The 18,657-nt window shown below is 36.7% G+C and overlaps 1 protein-coding gene across 1 annotated transcript; it reads left to right on the top strand.

Annotated features, from left to right (window-relative positions):
• The first annotated feature begins 13,651 nt into the window (after positions 1-13,651).
• On the top strand, positions 13,652-15,475 carry LOC128207445 (uncharacterized). The gene is made up of 3 exons (XM_052910369.1): positions 13,652-13,935; positions 14,129-14,247; positions 14,418-15,475. The coding sequence occupies exons 1-3, from the start codon at positions 13,745-13,747 to the stop codon at positions 14,909-14,911; spliced, it is 804 nt and encodes a 267-aa protein (XP_052766329.1). The 5' UTR covers positions 13,652-13,744; the 3' UTR covers positions 14,912-15,475.
• The last annotated feature ends 3,182 nt before the right edge of the window (positions 15,476-18,657 follow it).

Raw genomic sequence — 18,657 nt, 5'->3', positions numbered from 1 at the left:
GAAATACAAGTCAATTTATGGATACCAGTATGGTTAAACTGGAGTAAATATGGATACCAGTATGGTTAAACTGGAGTAAATATGCAAGAAAATTACCGAAAGACGCCTTCTAATGTAAATATTTTTTTAATAATCCTATTTGTATATTTATTATACGCATTGCAGCCAAAAATTACAAAAAAAAATCAGAAATAATAAGTTTATTGACCAAAGAATTTCCTTTATTTAGCCAATAAGAGTAAGCTCCCGTCGTCAACCGAAATAAGATTTATGGAAATGGTTAAGCTGAAGTAAAAACAAGCCAACTACATACAGTTAACTTAATAATAACTTTTTATTTTATTTTTCGACCATTCTTTACACAAATATGCATATGAATAACATAGAATATGGAAGGCTGCACAAGACATAAGTCATAAACATAACTGAATAACATAAACTATTGAAAACGCTGTAAATACAAAATAGATTGATTAACTTACAATATATATTAATATCATTGACAAAGACATATACATATGAATGGCATAAGATATGGAAAATGCACATTGCAAACAGCAATGCTATTGAATTGAAAATTCATCTTGTGTTACAAACAAATGTGTCACACAATAAAAAACAATACAATTGACATTGAGTTATAAGAATATATTAAGAATTACCTTTGAATGCACCATGCGTAAATATGGCCATGAAGAAAAAAGTTGTTACTACCTAAGTTCATACCGGCATAAATGTTGTCATTGCCTTGAATCAAATTATGTTTAATGATTATGTGTACAATAAATATCATGTGTAACTATGTAGATATGTTCATTATTAAAATGAAACAGTTATAACTTAAAATACTTTATTTTATATGTTTTATTAGCATGGTGCATTAGAAATAGAAGCCGGTATTTCCAGTGTCTGCAATGGGATGGGATGCGTCTGAGTCTTCTGACGTGCGTGGGCGCTTCATACTGGTTATGCGGACATTAACCGGGCGTTTGCGTTGTCCCGGTTTTTGGCCGTTGGCCTTTGGTAAAACAACAGATAAACCGACCGTCAGTGGATGTAACTACGGACCGATCGCGGGGGACATGCCTACGGAACTTTTGGTATTGAATGTCGCGCTGGGCCAATGACATCGACATCCAAGCAGTGTTTGATTTATGGGATTGGGAATGGTTTTCGGCAAGGCGGAATTCACCTGTCCCTACAATGGCTGACCTTAACTCTTTGAATAGACCTTTTGCTAACTCATTGGACAGGTGAACAAACTTTGTGAATGGTTGTGATTTCCAATCCACAGTGTGTTTGAGACTATGGTTCATGGACTCGCAGTTGTCTGTTCAGTTTGGGGGAAATGCCTCCTTCCTTACAGGGTCGGTAACCTTTCTTTTAATACATGATTTGATGCGTTTCCGGAAATACTGCACGAAAGTTTCAGATATGTCCGCACAGTATTCTTCAAAGTCATTACATTTCTGGTCAAAGCAGATAGTGTCATCTGCCCCCGTGAGACCATTTTCATATAGCGTAAAAGCACAATCAAGGATATCAACTGAGATATTATCACTATTGTTAAATACTTCATTGTTAAAATTACTTGCATTTGGTGTAGCTGACATATTCTTAAAATGGGTAAGAAAGGATTCTAACGGTACGTCGACCGTCGTATTATTTTTTTAATGTGCTTCCAGAACTTTCTAGAATTATTTTTACAAAAGTTTTGACATATTAGACTTTTCCTTACTATAGAAGAATAATTTCGCCCTACGCTTCGCAGAGCAGTATTGTTTTCTTGCAGAAAGAAAATTAAGTCTATTAAAATCATTCGGTATCAAATTAAACTGCCTCTTTTTATCACAAAAAAAAACTGTCTTTGCTTGTCTACATTCAGTACTGAACCATGCAGATTTCTTCTTTTTATATTTAGAATTCCTGCGTTTCGATGAAAAAGTGTTTACCGTGTACCATAAATGAAAATCGTAAATAATATCAGATAATGTATATAAATATAGTTATTTAAATCTCAATATTTCACCACTACAAAACTTAACATTCAAATCATCAAACAGATCCCTTTTAAGGAGTAACAATGACAGAAGTTCTTGGGATTTGGATTCATCCCAGATTTATTTTAAATAAGGGTCAGAATGAAAATTTCTAACATTTAAAGCAAGTTCAACGGGACAGTGGTCCGAAAACTCTGTAATATACAAAACTTTTAAAGATTGAAACGTTGAAGATAAATTGTAGTTTGAAATAACATTATCTACTACTCTGGCTCCAGCAGAATTTCTCGTAAATTTATAGCATGTAAACGCACCAGGTTCAATGCGCCCATTAACGATACAGCTATTACATTCTGTACAGAGTGATAACAGTTTATTTCCAAAGCTGTCTGAGTGGGTATCTGCGGATCTACGTGGCGGTAAATTACTAGTAATACAATTGCTATCGTCATCAGGCATGTTAACATAAGTTATTATTAGTCCAATTCCAAAATCAAATATGTTAGACCCTAGAGACCCTATGTCTTACAGGGGTATTTCACTTTCATGTGGTATGTATAAAATATATTGCTCTATTTTAAATGAAAGGCTATCGGCCTGGGCTGAAAGAAACAACATTTTAGTGGATGAACAAAATGGATTTCGTAAAAAACGGAGTACGATAGATCATGTCTCCTCTTTAACTAATATCATTGATACAAGAAAGAAACAGAATAAATCTACCTTATGTGCTTTTATTGATTTCAAGAAAGCGTATGATTTTATTAACCGTAGTATTTTATGGGAAAAACTAATGAACCTACCAGTCTGTGTTAATGGTAAAATCTTAAATGCTTTAAAGTCTCTATATGGGAATGTACAATCCTCTGTTAGGGTTAATGGAAAATATACTGACTGGTTTGATGTAGAATCTGGTTTGAGACAAGGCTATAGTTTATCGCATCTACTTTTTAATATGTTTGTGAATGATTTAGCTATTAAGATTAAAGCACTAGATAAAGGAATTTGTGTTGATAATGAGAAACTGTGTATATTGCTCTATGCAGATGATATTGTACTCATGGCAGATAATGAAAATGATCTACAAAGTATGTTAAATATATTAAACACATGGTGTACATCTAATCACATGGTAGTAAATCCTACAAAGAGTAATATAGTACATTTTAGATCACAATCTGTAAATAGAACTTCATTTAGTTTTACATGTGGGGAAAATGAGCTTAAAATTGTCAATCAATATATGTACCTTGGCCTTTTGCTGAATGAGTACCTAGATTTAAACATTATGGCTAAATGTGTTGCTCAAAGTGCGAGCAGAGCACTAGGTTTATTGATAGCAAAATGCAAATCAGTTGGTGGTGTCCCATACAATGTGTTCAAGAAACTATATGATAGTACTGTTTGGCCGGTAATAGCATACGGTTGCTCCATATGGGGCACTAGATCATATACATGTATTGAAGCTGTCCAAACTAGAGCCATGCGCTTCTTTCTGGGTGTTGGCAAATACACGCCAAATAATGCATTGTATGGGGAATTATCCTGGGAACCCACACATGTAAAACAATGGAGATCTATAGGGCAACAGTGGTATAGATTTATGAAAATGAAACATGATAGAGTTAATTATAAAGTATTTAATTATTGTTGTAATAAAAGAAATGGTAATGTTAGAAATTGGCAGTATATATACATCAAGAAAATGATAGAACTTAATTTAAATAATCTGTCATTTTCGTGTACACATATTGCTTCTAAATCATATTGCAATAAGATTTTTGAGCAATGTATGGATATTTTTATAAATGAACGGATTCATAATATACACTGTATTTATGGTTCTTCTGGAGTTGGTAGAAACAAACTCAGATCTTACAGACTTTTTAAATTACAATACGAAGTTGAAAATTATGTAACAAGTTTTATCCCATTTAAATACAGAGCAGCATTTGCAAAGTTCAGATGTGGTGTTGCCCCTCTCAGATTGGAGACAGGCAGATACGAAAATATTCCAGAAGAATCTCGAATATGCCCTATTTGTAATATCACTGTTGAAACGGAACAGCATGTGTTGTTCCAATGCCATGTATACCAGACCTTAAGACAAGAATTATTTTCCGCAGCAAATCTATTAGACAGTACATTTAGTTCAAAAACTGGTAATAATAAGTTATTGTTTATATTCTCCAACAAGGATATAGTGAAAGTAACTGCCAAAACCTGTTTTAATATTCTAAATCTTAGATCTTATATTTTGTATATGTGAACATAGGACTGATGATAGAGAGTTCTTTTTATTTTCAACTTTCAACCTGAAGATGTATTGTTTTATCTCATTGGTATAACTTTCATTTATTTATTACCATGAACAACTATCGGGCTGCATATAATAGAGCAAATAACTATTTTCAGCCTTATGTTCACATATCCACCACTTTACTGATGTTATACATTTGTATATAGTGTAAAAGAACGTAGCTTTATTTCATGTAAAAGAAAGATAATAGTCTCTTAATTATAACTCCTATGTGAGTGGCAATACTTTTTATTACCGTTTTTACATTAGAAATGTATTATATATTATGTATTGACGAGACTGAAATAAACTATGAAATATATATCTCTGCAGATTAATATTTACAACTAAGTCTGATCGTTGACCTATTCTCGCGTTAAGGTCACCAGCCATGATTACGTCACCAAGTAAATTCTAACCACGGATGTTTTAGCAATGCTATAAAAAATCGATTTTAAATAAAGGAGACTGTCTATTTGTATTAACGGTGGAGTCTTCGGGGAGGGGGGTGTAGAAGTGAATAATAAACACATTATTAGCAGTTCTGAAATAGCTTTTACATAGTTTGATAAACAAATACACTTTTTCATTTAATACACTTTTTCATTTAAATCAATAAGTTCGATATTTTCAAAATACTTATTCTTACAATATACAACTACACCCCAACTAATCCGTTTTGCTTCTTATTAAACACAGGTCTTAGATATGAGAAACGCTCAAAATTGTCTATATCAATATATGTTACCGTAGATGGCATGTTTCGCAAAAAAGTAAAATGTCATAATTGTTTACAATTAAATTGTAAAAGTCCGAGTCATCTAGTTGAGATTTGAGACCCTGAACGTTCCATAGAAGAAACTGAAGTTGCTTCAAAGAAAGATCCTAGCTGTTTACTGGACGGCCATCCCACGTCGAACAACAAATAAATGTTTGTATTGAACATATAATGGAAAAGACATCAGTATACGTCCACATTTCAAATTTTATTGATCAAAAGATAAGAGTTAGATTACCCCGGTAATATTTTGAAAATTGATTGGGAAATCGAGGTGAAATCCAGTTTTCGAGAAGAGAAATCCATTCATAGTTCATTTTTTAAACAAATAAATGCTTTTATTGAACATATAATGGAAAAGGCATAGTAATATGTTTACATTTAAAATTTTATGGTAAAAAATGAGAAAGTCCACTGGATTCCTGTATCACACCGCACCGGTCCCGTTCTATAAATAGTATACTCGTCGTGTGTCCGTTTCTAATTGGTTTTGATGGGGACTCTCCTGTGCAATGAGCAGACAACAGTTCTCTCAACCAGCTGCTCTAGGCAAGTCCGATATATATTTTTTCCTTTTCTCTAATTTCTAGAATCATCTTATGTTTTATACCATTCCGAATTAAACATTATGTTAACATAGGCCCAGTATCGCGAAAATAAGATAAACTTAGCAAGCTGAAGTATCATATGTATTCAAACGTCATTTTGACAGACAAAATACATACAAGTATGAAAATGACATGTTTCGGCTGATTGCTATAGAATGTTTATTGACTGCAACACCGAGTCATCAGCACCCTTCCTCTATAGCTGCACCCGTAGTATCTCCTGCGACAATTAATGTCCCTGCGTAGCATTACATACAGAACCGCTACCAGCTAAGACTTTTTGTATTTATTTATTTATCATGTTCTATTGTTTCCAAAGTATTTTATTAGTTTTCTCATAGTCAGGGGGTCCAACGTGAAATGTGTTCGCCGAATTTTAAGTGAGGGAAATTGCATAACATTTAGTTTCAAGTCACGCAATTTTCTATTTTCACTTTGTAAACAATCAATCGTTCACCTTATACATTCAATAACCTTTTTGTAAAGGCCTCTAGAAACATAGGTTGAAAAAACGAGAAAAGCTTACACGTGTGGTCTCCGGGTAGGCGTAATTATATTGCGAGAAAGGTGATATAACTTACTTACCAGGTGAAAATACATCCTTGAAACACCGAGATTCCTTTCAACGCCGCCGTTTTATTCGGCTTCACACAATTTCCCTCACTTAAAATTCGGCGAACACATTTCACGTTGGACCCCCTGATAGTTGTGCTGTTTAAAGTAAATAGATAACTTAAAAACGAGCTGTCTTTGTTATAGTCATTACCACAACAGACTTGTCATTTCCGTTATTGCCGCAACAGGTATGTTTTCTTCATTTAGTTTTTTAAGTCAAATAAAAAGTATATTTAATGATAGTATATGTTTTCTCTATGGTGTTACCAATAACCGTATACACATAGTGGATGTTAAGGAAAACCATTTGCTTGAATATTTAACATAAAAACTCTGACTAAAAATGAAATAGTTTTGACATTGTCAAAATTAAAAAAAAAAAGATTTAGTTTTAGACAATTTATTTTGGATATGCCAGTTAAGAGCAATCAAGTTAAGGTAACATATTTAACATATCATTGCTGTTTGTAACAACATAATTAAGTTACAATACTATTTTTGAGTCGTTGTGGAAATGACAAATGCTATTACCCATTCATATTCCTTTTGCAATATTATCAATATTGTTCTTCCTAAAATTATGCACTTAGTGACAGTTTGTTTCCGGAGAGTTGCTAGGTGGTCTTATTAGAAACAAGAGCTGTCACGCTGTCTTGCACGCGACACGTCGTCTTGGTATGTGGAACACATGTGGCAAGTTATTTTAAAATCTGTCCATACAAGGGAAAGTTACAGCCCGGACACGACAACCTATGCTCCATTGTGAATAAACACTAAGTGTGACCTTGACCTTAGAGATAGGAACACGGGTCTTTCACGCAACACGTCGTCTTGTTATATGGAACACATGTGGCAAGTTATTTTAAAATCTGTCCATACAAGGGAAAGTTACAGCCCGGACACGAGTTATTGAGCCGGACACACGGATGGACAGAGGGACGGACGGACGGTGCGATTTTAATATGCCCACCTTCGGGGGCATAAAAAAAACAATCAAATACTACATTTCAGTTTTATGCTTCTGGCAAATCCTTTTTGTCCATATTTTGTTACACTATGTATGGAAATAATAACAACACATGTTTGAATTGAAATTAGGGCATTTATTCTAGAATGCCGTATTTTAAGTTGAGTTTGAAAAGGTGATGAGTTTCATCAAACACTTCGACAAACCTGTTTCCAAAGTAATGTTTTGACAGCGCTCCGTCAGACGGCCGTATTATGAAAAGGTTTGTCGAATTGTTTGAAGAAACTAAACTCTCAATCAAACACTGGTAAAAGGCCGGGCTCCGTAAGCGGCGTAGACTGCGCTATATTTCATTTAAAATGGTGATGATAAAAGTTATCTTTGTTTAAAGTCTTCTTTCGGAGCAAAATATTGCCTTCCGACGTAGCATTTATGACGCAATTTATCACGTGGTATACACACACTGATATATACATCTGAATAATAGCAAACAAAGACATAAATACTTTTATATGTTTATAAAATTCATTAATGTATGGTAAAAATTGAATAGACTCAAAAGGACTGGAAAGAATCCTCCCTTTGACAAACGTTTCCATAAACAAAGCAGGGGCGTAGCTGGAACCCAATTTGAAGTACTCCCATTTTTAGCGAAAGTCCGGGGGTCCTCCCCCTGAATTTGTTTTGTTTACTCGTGCGATTTGGTGGCATTTGACGCATATCTAGTAACTTGAAATGCAAGTTTTAAGTTAATAATAACTGAAGCAAAAAAGGAAAACTGCAAGATCGAGCAATAAATATTCAAAACATATTTATACTTGGTGGATATGCCTCCCTCCGGATATATAGGATATACAGATGAACAAGTTGCATTGAGGACAAATATCACATATAGTTTGATTTAAACATGGAAAACATCACAAGCAAAGAATACACAAATGTATACATAGTTTATCGTATGGATTTTTTCCTATTCTGAAACATTTTTACACAACAACACACGTTTAAACTTTGAACACTAACGCCAGCCTACGGTCTTTTCTACGTGCAAAAACATCCACTACGTGCTCAGCGTTGATATCTCGCTCTTGATAAATGTAAAGAAGCCCAAGCCCTGAAAGCCTCTCGGTGGTCATCGTGTTGCGGAGGTACGTATTGACTCTCCTCATTGTGGAGAAGGACCGCTCTGCCGTAGCTGTTGAAACGGGCATGCACATCAACACCATCATGCAAAGTCTTATGTTTGGATATGATGCCTCAGTGGCCACTCGCAAAGATGTTTCCAGGTCTGGATACTCAGCTGGGGATGTTGTGGTCCATTTAGCAATCCATCTTTAACACTCCCGGACAAACGTCTCCTCGTCACACTCTGAGTCTGGACTGTACTCTGCATAAATCTCTGCGGCCCTGGCAGGTGTCAGTTCAGTAGCATATAACAAAACAAACATGACCCACTTTTTTATAATTAAACAAAAAATTAAGCAATTGATTTAGAGAAAAATATAGATATGCACAGAACTGAACGTTTTGGTACACACACTTTGATTTTTACGGAACAATAATATAATTTATGTTTTATTTAACTATACATGTATAACATTACGCAATTCCAAGTATTTTCATTGATATCACATATTTTATTTCATCAAAAAAGGATGAATGAAAACCTACTTTCGTCGGCAGAAGATATTGTGCAGTAAATCTCCCATGCGGTTTAAGCAGGCGGGTTGTTAACTCAACGACTAGATGGTCAATGAAAGGAAGGAACATGTTGACCTTCCAGTATTATGTGGGTGTTGCCGCTGGTGCGTTAGGCCTGTTTGCCTGTCGCCCCGGGCCTCGAGGAATGGACGGCTCCACCCCAATGTCTCTTGCTAGTGACATAGCCTTTTCGTACAGGTTGTCCCATACTGTTGGATCGTTGCGTTCAGACTGAAATGATATTTGATAGTGACGTAACATTAAACAACGCATTAGTAAAGCGCAGGGCAACGTCTATCTACCTTTTTGTAAGTCAAAAGATGGGAAAAACATTTAATACATATGACTGCAAATAAGTTCAATTCATATGTACACACACAAGTATGAATTGTTTCTGTAAACATATATACAAGCTATGAAATTAGTGCACTGTTTATGAGTGACGGGTCTAGGAAAAAATATACATGGCCATTTACGCCGATGAAAAGTATAACTATAGTCCGACCCAAAGTAAGATTAAGTACACTGGTACATATTGACTTACATATGATTTTGTCGGTTAACCGAGGCGTGATAAACACTATTCTATAACTTTTCTGTCATAACGAAATGAATTCATCCCACAACTAGCCGTTAGGAAAATGAATTAAATAACAAACCTCTAACATAGCGACAACAACACGTGCTTCTTCTGTTGCCTCCAGTAAATCACACGTCTTCTTCTGGAGGAGTCTCGACAGGTGTACGAGCCCTGACAACGCATGTTCGACAGCCACTAGGGTAGTGATGAACTCGAAGTTCTGAATAGAGTGACTGTATCCCGCGGCTTTGCTGTCACCATAGTCGCTAGCGAGTTCGTCCAAGGAACTGACAACAACTCTGGAAATTTATGACACAATTAAATCAATGTTTTGAGAATGGTTTGTGAGCGAACAATATGAACATCGAAAGCCTTTCTATTTAGACGTACATTATTTTAAATAAAAAAGTGATAAGATGACAGACTAAGAAATATCACATAATTAGGAAAAAATACAATAAACTCTTTGAAGAATATTGATTTAGAGCATTAAGGCATTATATAATTTAAGTATGTTTACTCAAGATTACCTAAATGAGCATAAGAAAGTGTGCAAAGCATCCGCCCTAGCTGCCCAGCGGGTCTCGCACAGAGATTGCAGTTTAGTGCGCTTATCCATCTCGACACGGGCAACTTCATCGTTGTCAAGGTTTTCCTGGAAGCGAAGGAGGCGTTTAGCGGAGTAGTTAAAAGCAAACGCTATTTGTTGTACGGTAGCCATCATGTTCCTTGCATACATTTCTTTTGATGCGTGGATAATAGCCAGGTTGAGGCAGTGGGCTTTGCAGTGGGTGTACACAGCCTCAGGAATAGGCTGTTGGATCCTTGCCTGTACGCCTCTTCGGATACCGGACATATTGGCAGCGCCATCATATCCCTGGCCACGCATTTTGTTTACGTCAACACGCGCCAGTTCAAGATTTGCTAAGAAGGCATTGGCCAACGTCTCGCCTGTTGTTGATTCGCACTCAGCGAACCCCAAAAAATCTTCGCGTAAATCAGCTCCGTCGAAGTATCTTAGGCACATGGCCATCTGTTCCATAGTGCTGGCATCAGTTGCCTCGTCAGCCATAAACCCGAAGCAGGGTGCGCTGTTGCACTTTGACACGATACTGTCTGCGATTTGTTTTCTACAAATGGAAATAAGCTCATTTTGTATATCGGGGCTAAGGTACATAGATCTTGGATCTCCGTGTTCTAGATGCTCTTTTAATATGGGATCCTGCTTGGCCTGAAAGCTCAATAGGGCCTGAAAATTTCCCTTATCACCTTCATGCCCCCTCAAGGCAATGTTCTGTTTCACACAGACGCTTCTGTTATACTAACAAGGATCTTTCTGTTCTTTTCAACGACCACATTGTATTGGGATGACATGCTACATAGTATGTCTTTTCTTTCGCCCTTCATTATTGCTAGGAAATGATCTGCTGAATCACAGTTAGACAGATGGGCCTCTGATTTCATGTGGCTCAAAACTACCTTGGATATGTTTCTCCAATCTCTCCAATCTCTCAATACTGTGGTGACTAATGCTCACGCGAGCATCAGGGCCAGAAAACAGATGGCATTGGGCGCAGTAGACACCATCAGTGACCACAGAATAGCGTAGCCATGGATATGACACGAAATACTTTGGTTGAAGGGTGCGAAACCGTCCTTGAGCATACCTAAAATTAAAGATAATGTTCCTAATCAGGTTTGCTTCAAAATGGGCAATACAAATCGTTTTCTACAACAACAACAACAACAACAACAACAACAACAACAACAACAATAATAATAATAATAAAAAATAAGAAGAAGAATAAAATAATAATAATATTAGATAACATTAAAGATGTAAAAATAATTTTTAAAAATATATGTACTCTCTACAGATTCCAACTCGAGTTGTTGGTTTACGAGTCCTCGACGCTAACCGTTACGCCACAGGGACTCGTGATATATCGTTCATAACTTTTAATTATATCAAGCGATTTAACCGATTTTGACTATCAAATTGTATTATATTTTCATAAATTCTTGCTCTGAAAATGTCACCAAATTAACAAAAACACATGCAATTACATTATTTATTTATTTGAATTCCCTCTTACAAAATTAATTAGTATTTCAGTTAAGTGTTACTTTTCTTGAAAGTCTACAGTAGCGTGTGTATTTTTATAAATAATAGTATACCTTGTTGGAAACTTGAAACTTCGAGCCTCATCCCAGTGTTTGGTCAGCAGGTTGAATTTGAACTCACTATCACACGGGACTGATGTTGCACAAGTTCCATTTTCTCGAAAAATATCGGGATAAGGTGGGTAAAAGGTTGTCGGAGACGCCATTTTTGTTTGTTTAAAATTCGCGCTGTTTAAAACTTGACTTGACGTAATAAAGACGGGAGGTAACTATAATTGATCATAGTTATAATACGTAAAAGTAAAGCTTAGTTGTTTACCGTGTTTAAGATTTCATGTTTAAAGTGTGCTTGGAACATCGTAGTAAACGATTCTATGTACAGTTCTACCGATGCCATTTTACATTTAACTTTTATAATGCCGAGCTGGATTGGTTTCAAATTCGCCTGTACCCCCTTAGGGTTCAAGTTTTACACCGGATTTAGGCCATTTATAATTTTCATTTTTCAAAATCGAAGTACTCCCGGGAGTATGGGAGTATGCCTGGCTACGCGCCTGCAAAGGATTACTGTTCACAATTGTTTATAAAACGCACATGTACCATTTTGATATCAGGTTTCAGCAATCAGTCATCTTTATTATTTTTTCTATTTCTTTCATGCTTTACGATGAAATATGGGGTTTTAACAGTGAAATAACAACAGTGAAAATATCAATTTGATATTTCCACTGCAAAATAAGGAGTGAAAATATCAATTTTCAGAACTACTTTTAAAATCCTTTGTTGTTACATGTACTTGCCTTGGTCAAAACAGAACACTGGACTTCAGTAAATAATGTCAAAAAATGTTAAAAAAAAATAAAGAAATATTTTATAAATTTAAATAAATATATAATTGGAAATTAACAACTTACCGTTTATTACCGGTTATCCCGTTTATCAAACATTTTACTGATCTTTGAAGCTGAATGTTCGAACATTTGCTTTCATTCCAAACAAATTACAGACAAAAACAACTGTTCGAACATAAATAAAATTTTATAGCATCGTTCAAATGTATTTTGAACTGTTAACCGCTGTAGTACGTAAAATGAGCTTCCTGGAGAATTCACACAACAATTTACAGATAGATCCGATATTTTTTACCCCACCCACATCTCAAAATGTGTCAACAAACTAGCGTGGCATTTACTCTTCTGGAAAACAAACATTTTAAAGTGAAACGGACTGGTCTCTGACAGTAAGTTGACTGAATATTAACTTACTATAAAAACACGCGTATATGCAGTCTTAAACTAAGAAGAATGGTTAAAATCCAATGAGTATCCACATTTGTTTTGCTAACACATTTGACCTTCCAAATTTTCATTCTATAAATAGCGGCGTAGTAATTTGGTTAAAATAAAAAGTGTTTTCATTATTTTTTTGGAACATTTGTGCACTAATTATACTTCATTTTTTACTGTTCATAAAGCTTTGCAATAAAAAGCGAGCGAATATTAAGCTATAAGAATGAATAGCAGAGAACTATTTCTCAGCAAACCGAAAGTAGAAAAGTTGACAGCTATAAATATGCATGAGGGGCGCCCCACGGGTAGCGGCGTTAAGCCCACCCTTTTCAAAAAAGGGGGTAATTCAGAAATAAATTAAAAAAAAAAACATATAAAACTCCGAAAATAAGCATAAAAGAAACAGAAAATTTGTTTATTTCAGTGTAAGATCGTATTTTATTTCACTCGTGATCATAAAAAAACTACATTTTCACTCGTGGCTTCGCCACTCGTGAAAATATGTTTTTCTATGACACTCGTGAAATAAAATACGATCTTACACTGAAATAAACAAATATCCTCTATATATTTACTCTTTTAAACAACAGCTTAAGAAAACCCACATCATTTAATTGAATGTTCCGGAAACAGACCACTTGGAATTGTAATCTCTTAATAAGCCAGTTTGAGTCATCATTACACCGACAATCTATACGGTGTACATACATAACTACATGTACTATAACTTCATGAAAAGCGACATAACTTTAATACTAATGTTTTCTCTGGATTGATGAGGACATGGATACACTGTTCCTTGTCGCATTAACGGCGTGTGTGGTGCTTATGCGAGGTGGATACGCAGATGAGCCATTTTGCAGTGGCAACTTTGCTGGACAACTTCTAAATCTCGAAAAGAGTCTGAGCGATGTGACCGACCGACTGAAACATGTAGAATACACATACAACAGACACGCAAACTTACTTTCGCAGTATGTAAAATACAGCTAGATCAATTTGGGTTACAATTGATTTTTTAATGGTTGTTTGTTGTAATACCGCGGCAATATTTTCAGTGGACACTTTAAGTTAACTCATTTTTTTTAAATAAACTGACCGAAATTTAAAACAATACCGAAATATTTATCGCCATGTGACTATTACTAGCTTTACGTTTCTTTCTAGCCCTCCGTCTAGTATCACGACACTGTTGAGGGCGGCTGACCTGGAGAAGGGCGGCTGGCGGCTCGTGTTCCGGGCTACGTCTGGGAACGGACAAAACGTTCACGACGCCTGGCTCACTGGTAAAATCAGTTTCAATGTCTAGAATTCCTGGTAGCTACAATCATACCGTTTAAAGGTTGATCGTAGTTTTAAGTACAACAGACATAAATATTATGCTTATCGATAAAATGATTCGTGTATTCACACAAGTATATCATGAGTTTACGTGTGTATGAATATTATGTTCCAGGTGCTGGAACTACTGACACAAAGCCAGACGACATGTCCCGGACGTACTCCAACCACTTCCGGGTTGCTGATGTGGAAAACGTGTGGAAAGCCATGGCGCCGAGGTACGCAAAGGTAGGTCTGTACAGGGACAACAGGGAGGTCGCATACGTCGTCTTTGACGCCAAGGACAGCGATTTGAAGAGTTGGTTCGCCAAGGATCGGGTATTGGACGCCAGTTGGTCAGACCTGACGGCCTCGGGTTTTTACAATGTATTCTCAGTAGATGGAAGTGTAAGCAAATATTATACCAGAACATTCCTAATAAACAGTGCATACGGGGGTTGTCCCAAGGATCTCGGCCATCTTGCCGTTGTGGAGAAGATGGGTAGCTGCGAGTGGGACACGCACCCGGCGTACCCGCAGTTCCTGTACGCTGATCTTAACCACTCTGATCTGTGGGAGAAACAGCGATTTGGACGAGCCGATTTCTTTGCAATCTTTGCGAGTGCATAATTTGCACGTTCGTGTCTACAGAAATGACATACAGCTATACTGATTCATACATTAATTAGCATCTAAGCTGCATGAATGCACGTGCGAGTATCGATTTGCCAGTAATATATCAGCAATAATAAGTTCACACTGCTTTTCATGCACTTGCTGGTAGATTTCATTATTGAACGATCTAGTAGCACCAACCAACTAACTACCTGCTGATTAATAAAATACGGTATAATCTCGTAAGAGTTGACATCGTTGACACACCTTTATCAGTTATAAAACAACGGAGGATTCATTTATCGATGTCGTTTCCGAGAAAGTCTAGTGATGAACCTTTAGAACAACGCAATTGAATCCAGTGAACTACAGAGACCAGGGCTTTACTGCACAGCGAGCGACTTTAATTAAATGTGTTTAGTCAGAAAAAAAAACTAATTAGGATTCGTATGAAAAGAAATGCCATCGACCAGAAGTTGTAAATGATAATTGAACTCGTGAATTCAGACGCTGTTTGTGTTTTTGTTTTAACATTTGTTGGAATTATTTTCGTTATTAAATTTTAGTATTCAATATTCACTGTGTCTTAAAGTGTGGGTAAGTGAATAGGAGACTTAACATTAAAATGGGTTAAAGCGCGATCGGTTGACTGATAGAGCTTATGGAAACTCATTTGAGCAATGCGGACACAGAGCAAGCCCCAGATGAACGGACTTGTAAGCGGCGTTATTCTACCGGCGATTTTGTTCAGCTGGCGGATGCAGACAACTGGGTATATGAACGCGTGGAATATCAGCGGAACCCACAGTCCAGGTTGGTACGAAACATGTCCGCTGACGTGGCTGCAGATAACACAGAGGCGGTGGGGTGCAGCCGCTTCCACGACCGTCGGAACGCCATTTGCGACCCGTTTCGGATGCTTCTTCCACAGCACGTTCGTGAGCGGGTGGAGGGGGATGTGGCGCGCCGGAAGACGTCAATGACAAGGAGGGTGTCACAGTTTATCACCGTGTCCCTCGACCTGAACAGGGAGGAGGACTTAATATAGCCTCAAGTTAATCCAGTCCAAGCGCTCCTGCTATATAAATATGCAAACTGTGCTTGCAATAAAGAATGTATCGTGTTTGCCTGTTTTCATGACAAGTCAATGCTGTTGTGTGTTGGGTTTTTTCAGTTATACACGAACATTTTAAAGGCGAAATAAACTTGCTTCCTTATATGATAAAGAACATAATATTATTGATCTTGAATGGCAACAAGATAAGTTCTAAGTGGCCATCAGTTTCAGGCGGATTTAATGGGCTTCTAGTTGTTTTCGCTGCACATTATGATTTATTCAATTGATGAAATAAAAATGTTAGTCAAGTCAAATATTTCACATTAAAACGAACGGTTTTCTAAACAAGTAATTGGTGTCTATATACGCCATGTAAAAATCTTATCAACGCATTTGGAATAATGTTTTCATTTAGTTGCACTATGTTAAAGATGCTCTCTTTCTCCCAAATAAGATTTACCACTATTGATACAATTGTTTTAATATACAAAAAGATGAATAAATGTCGACAACAATGGTTCTTATGGAGAATACCGTGTTTAATTTGAAAGAAAGGTGCAGAAAACTCAGTATTTTACCTGATGGGACGATAGTAGATCACAGTTAATCTTTTAGCACTCACCAATCATTTAATATTTTTGCGTTTTCAACTATTAAATACACGGTTACAATCTTGTTATCAGTAGTTAATATTTTCCATAAATGCATTATTAAGTAAGTAGTTAAAGGTTTATCACTCAAAATGTATGTTTGCTATCATGTGTATGTATTGATTTTGAATAGGAGTGTCACTGCTCTCGGTTTTGAGCGTACATTTGTTCATCATACGAAATGCATGAGAACGGACATTCATGCATCGACAAAGTTTAGGATTTTTTTTATAAATGGTTATTCTGGAATATGTCATTAAGTATCCTTACTGTATAACACCATCTTGTAGCTCGGCGTTCTGATATCCTTTTCCCGTGACGAGTGTTTGACGTTTTGTTGTTGTGTTGAGTTTATATAGGTCTGCCCGCGCCCTATAATGGCTGCATTATGGCTTGACCCCGTCACATCCCCAAGTGTGACTTAAACAGAATTTTGAGCAGCCTGAATATCCTGAGTTCGCCGCTTGAAGAACAATCACCAAGTACGGAATTCACGCCAATATATCATTTGTCCCGAAAGGAAATCTTCCAAGTTTTATCAACAGAGCAAAAGTACATTTTCTTCGACAATGTAAAGAAATATCAATGCTTTAAGTATGAAGTTTAAATTCAACTGTTCGTATTTTAACCATTTTAGAAAAGATTGAAAAAAACTCATATAGGTCATACATTTGGAAAGAGAGTGTTTCAAAGCAATGTGCCAAAGCAATGTGCCAAAGCAATGTGCCAAAGCCCAAAGCAATGTGCCAAAGCAATGTGCCAAACGTAAATTTATCTTAAGTTTTACTTTTTATAGTGAAGAGATACATCCACTCACTGCTATCAAAGTGAGGCGATAATAACGTTATCAATGCCTCAGTTAGCAGTAATGTGGGGAAGAGATACATCCACTCACTGCTATCAAAGTGAGGCGATAATAACGTTATCAATGCCTCAGTTAGTTGTAATGTGGGGAAGAGATACATCCACTCACTGCTATCAAAGTGAGGCGATAATAACGTTATCAATGCCTCAGTTAGCAGTAATGTGGGGAAGAGATACATCCACTCACTGCTATCAAAGTGAGGCGATAATAACGTTATCAATGCCTCAGTTAGCAGTAATGTGGGGAAGAGATACATCCACTCGCTGCTATCAAAGTGAGGCGATAATAACGTTATCAATGCCTCAGTTAGCAGTAATGTGGGGAAGAGATACATCCACTCGCTGCTATCAAAGTGAGGCGATAATAACGTTATCAATGCCTCAGTTAGCAGTAATGTGGGGAAGAGATACATCCACTCACTGCTATCAAAGTGAGGCGATAATAACGTTATCAATGCCTCAGTTAGCAGTAATGTGGGGAAGAGATACATCCACTCACTGCTATCAAAGTGAGGCGATAATAACGTTATCAATGCCTCAGTTAGCAGTAATGTGGGGAAGAGATACATCCACTCACTGCTGTCAAAGTGAGGCGATAATAACGTTATCAATGCCTCAGTTAGCAGTAATGTGGGGAAGAGATACATCCACTCACTGCTATCAAAGTGAGGCGATAATAACGTTATCAATGCCTCAGTTAGCAGTAATGTGGGGAAGAGATACATCCACTCACTGCTGTCAAAGTGAGGCGATAATAACGTTATCAATGCCTCAGTTAGTTGTAATGTGGGGAAGAGATACATCCACTCACTGCTATCAAAGTGAGGCGATAATAACGTTATCAATGCCTCAGTTAGCAGTAATGTGGGGAAGAGATACATCCACTCACTGCTATCAAAGTGAGGCGATAATAACGTTATCAATGCCTCAGTTAGCAGTAATGTGGGGAAGAGATACATGCACTCACTGCTGTCAAAGTGAGGCGATAATAACGTTATCAATGCCTCAGTTAGCAGTAATGTGGGGAAGAGATACATGCACTCACTGCTATCAAAGTGAGGCGATAATAACGTTATCAATGCCTCAGTTAGCAGTAATGTGGGGAAGAGATACATCCACTTACTGCTATCAAAGTGAGGCGATAATAACGTTATCAATGCCTCAGTTAGCAGTAATGTGGGGAAGAGATA

Source organism: Mya arenaria, chromosome 11 (assembly GCF_026914265.1).
Source record: "Mya arenaria isolate MELC-2E11 chromosome 11, ASM2691426v1".
Lineage (NCBI taxonomy): Eukaryota > Metazoa > Mollusca > Bivalvia > Myida > Myidae > Mya > Mya arenaria.
The sequence above is the reverse complement of the archived record's forward strand: the minus strand, read 5'-3'. Positions and strand labels throughout refer to the sequence as shown.

What these genes read in the sequence shown, in the direction of transcription:
- LOC128207445 (XM_052910369.1), top strand. Translation starts at nt 13,745, where the DNA reads ATGGATACACTGTTCCTTGTCGCATTAACGGCGTGTGTGGTGCTTATG. An exon ending in CACGCAAACTTACTTTCGCA is followed by an intron (nt 13,936 to 14,128) that starts GTATGTAAAATA and finishes GTTTCTTTCTAG; the next exon opens with CCCTCCGTCTAGTATCACGA. An exon ending in TCACGACGCCTGGCTCACTG is followed by an intron (nt 14,248 to 14,417) that starts GTAAAATCAGTT and finishes ATTATGTTCCAG; the next exon opens with GTGCTGGAACTACTGACACA.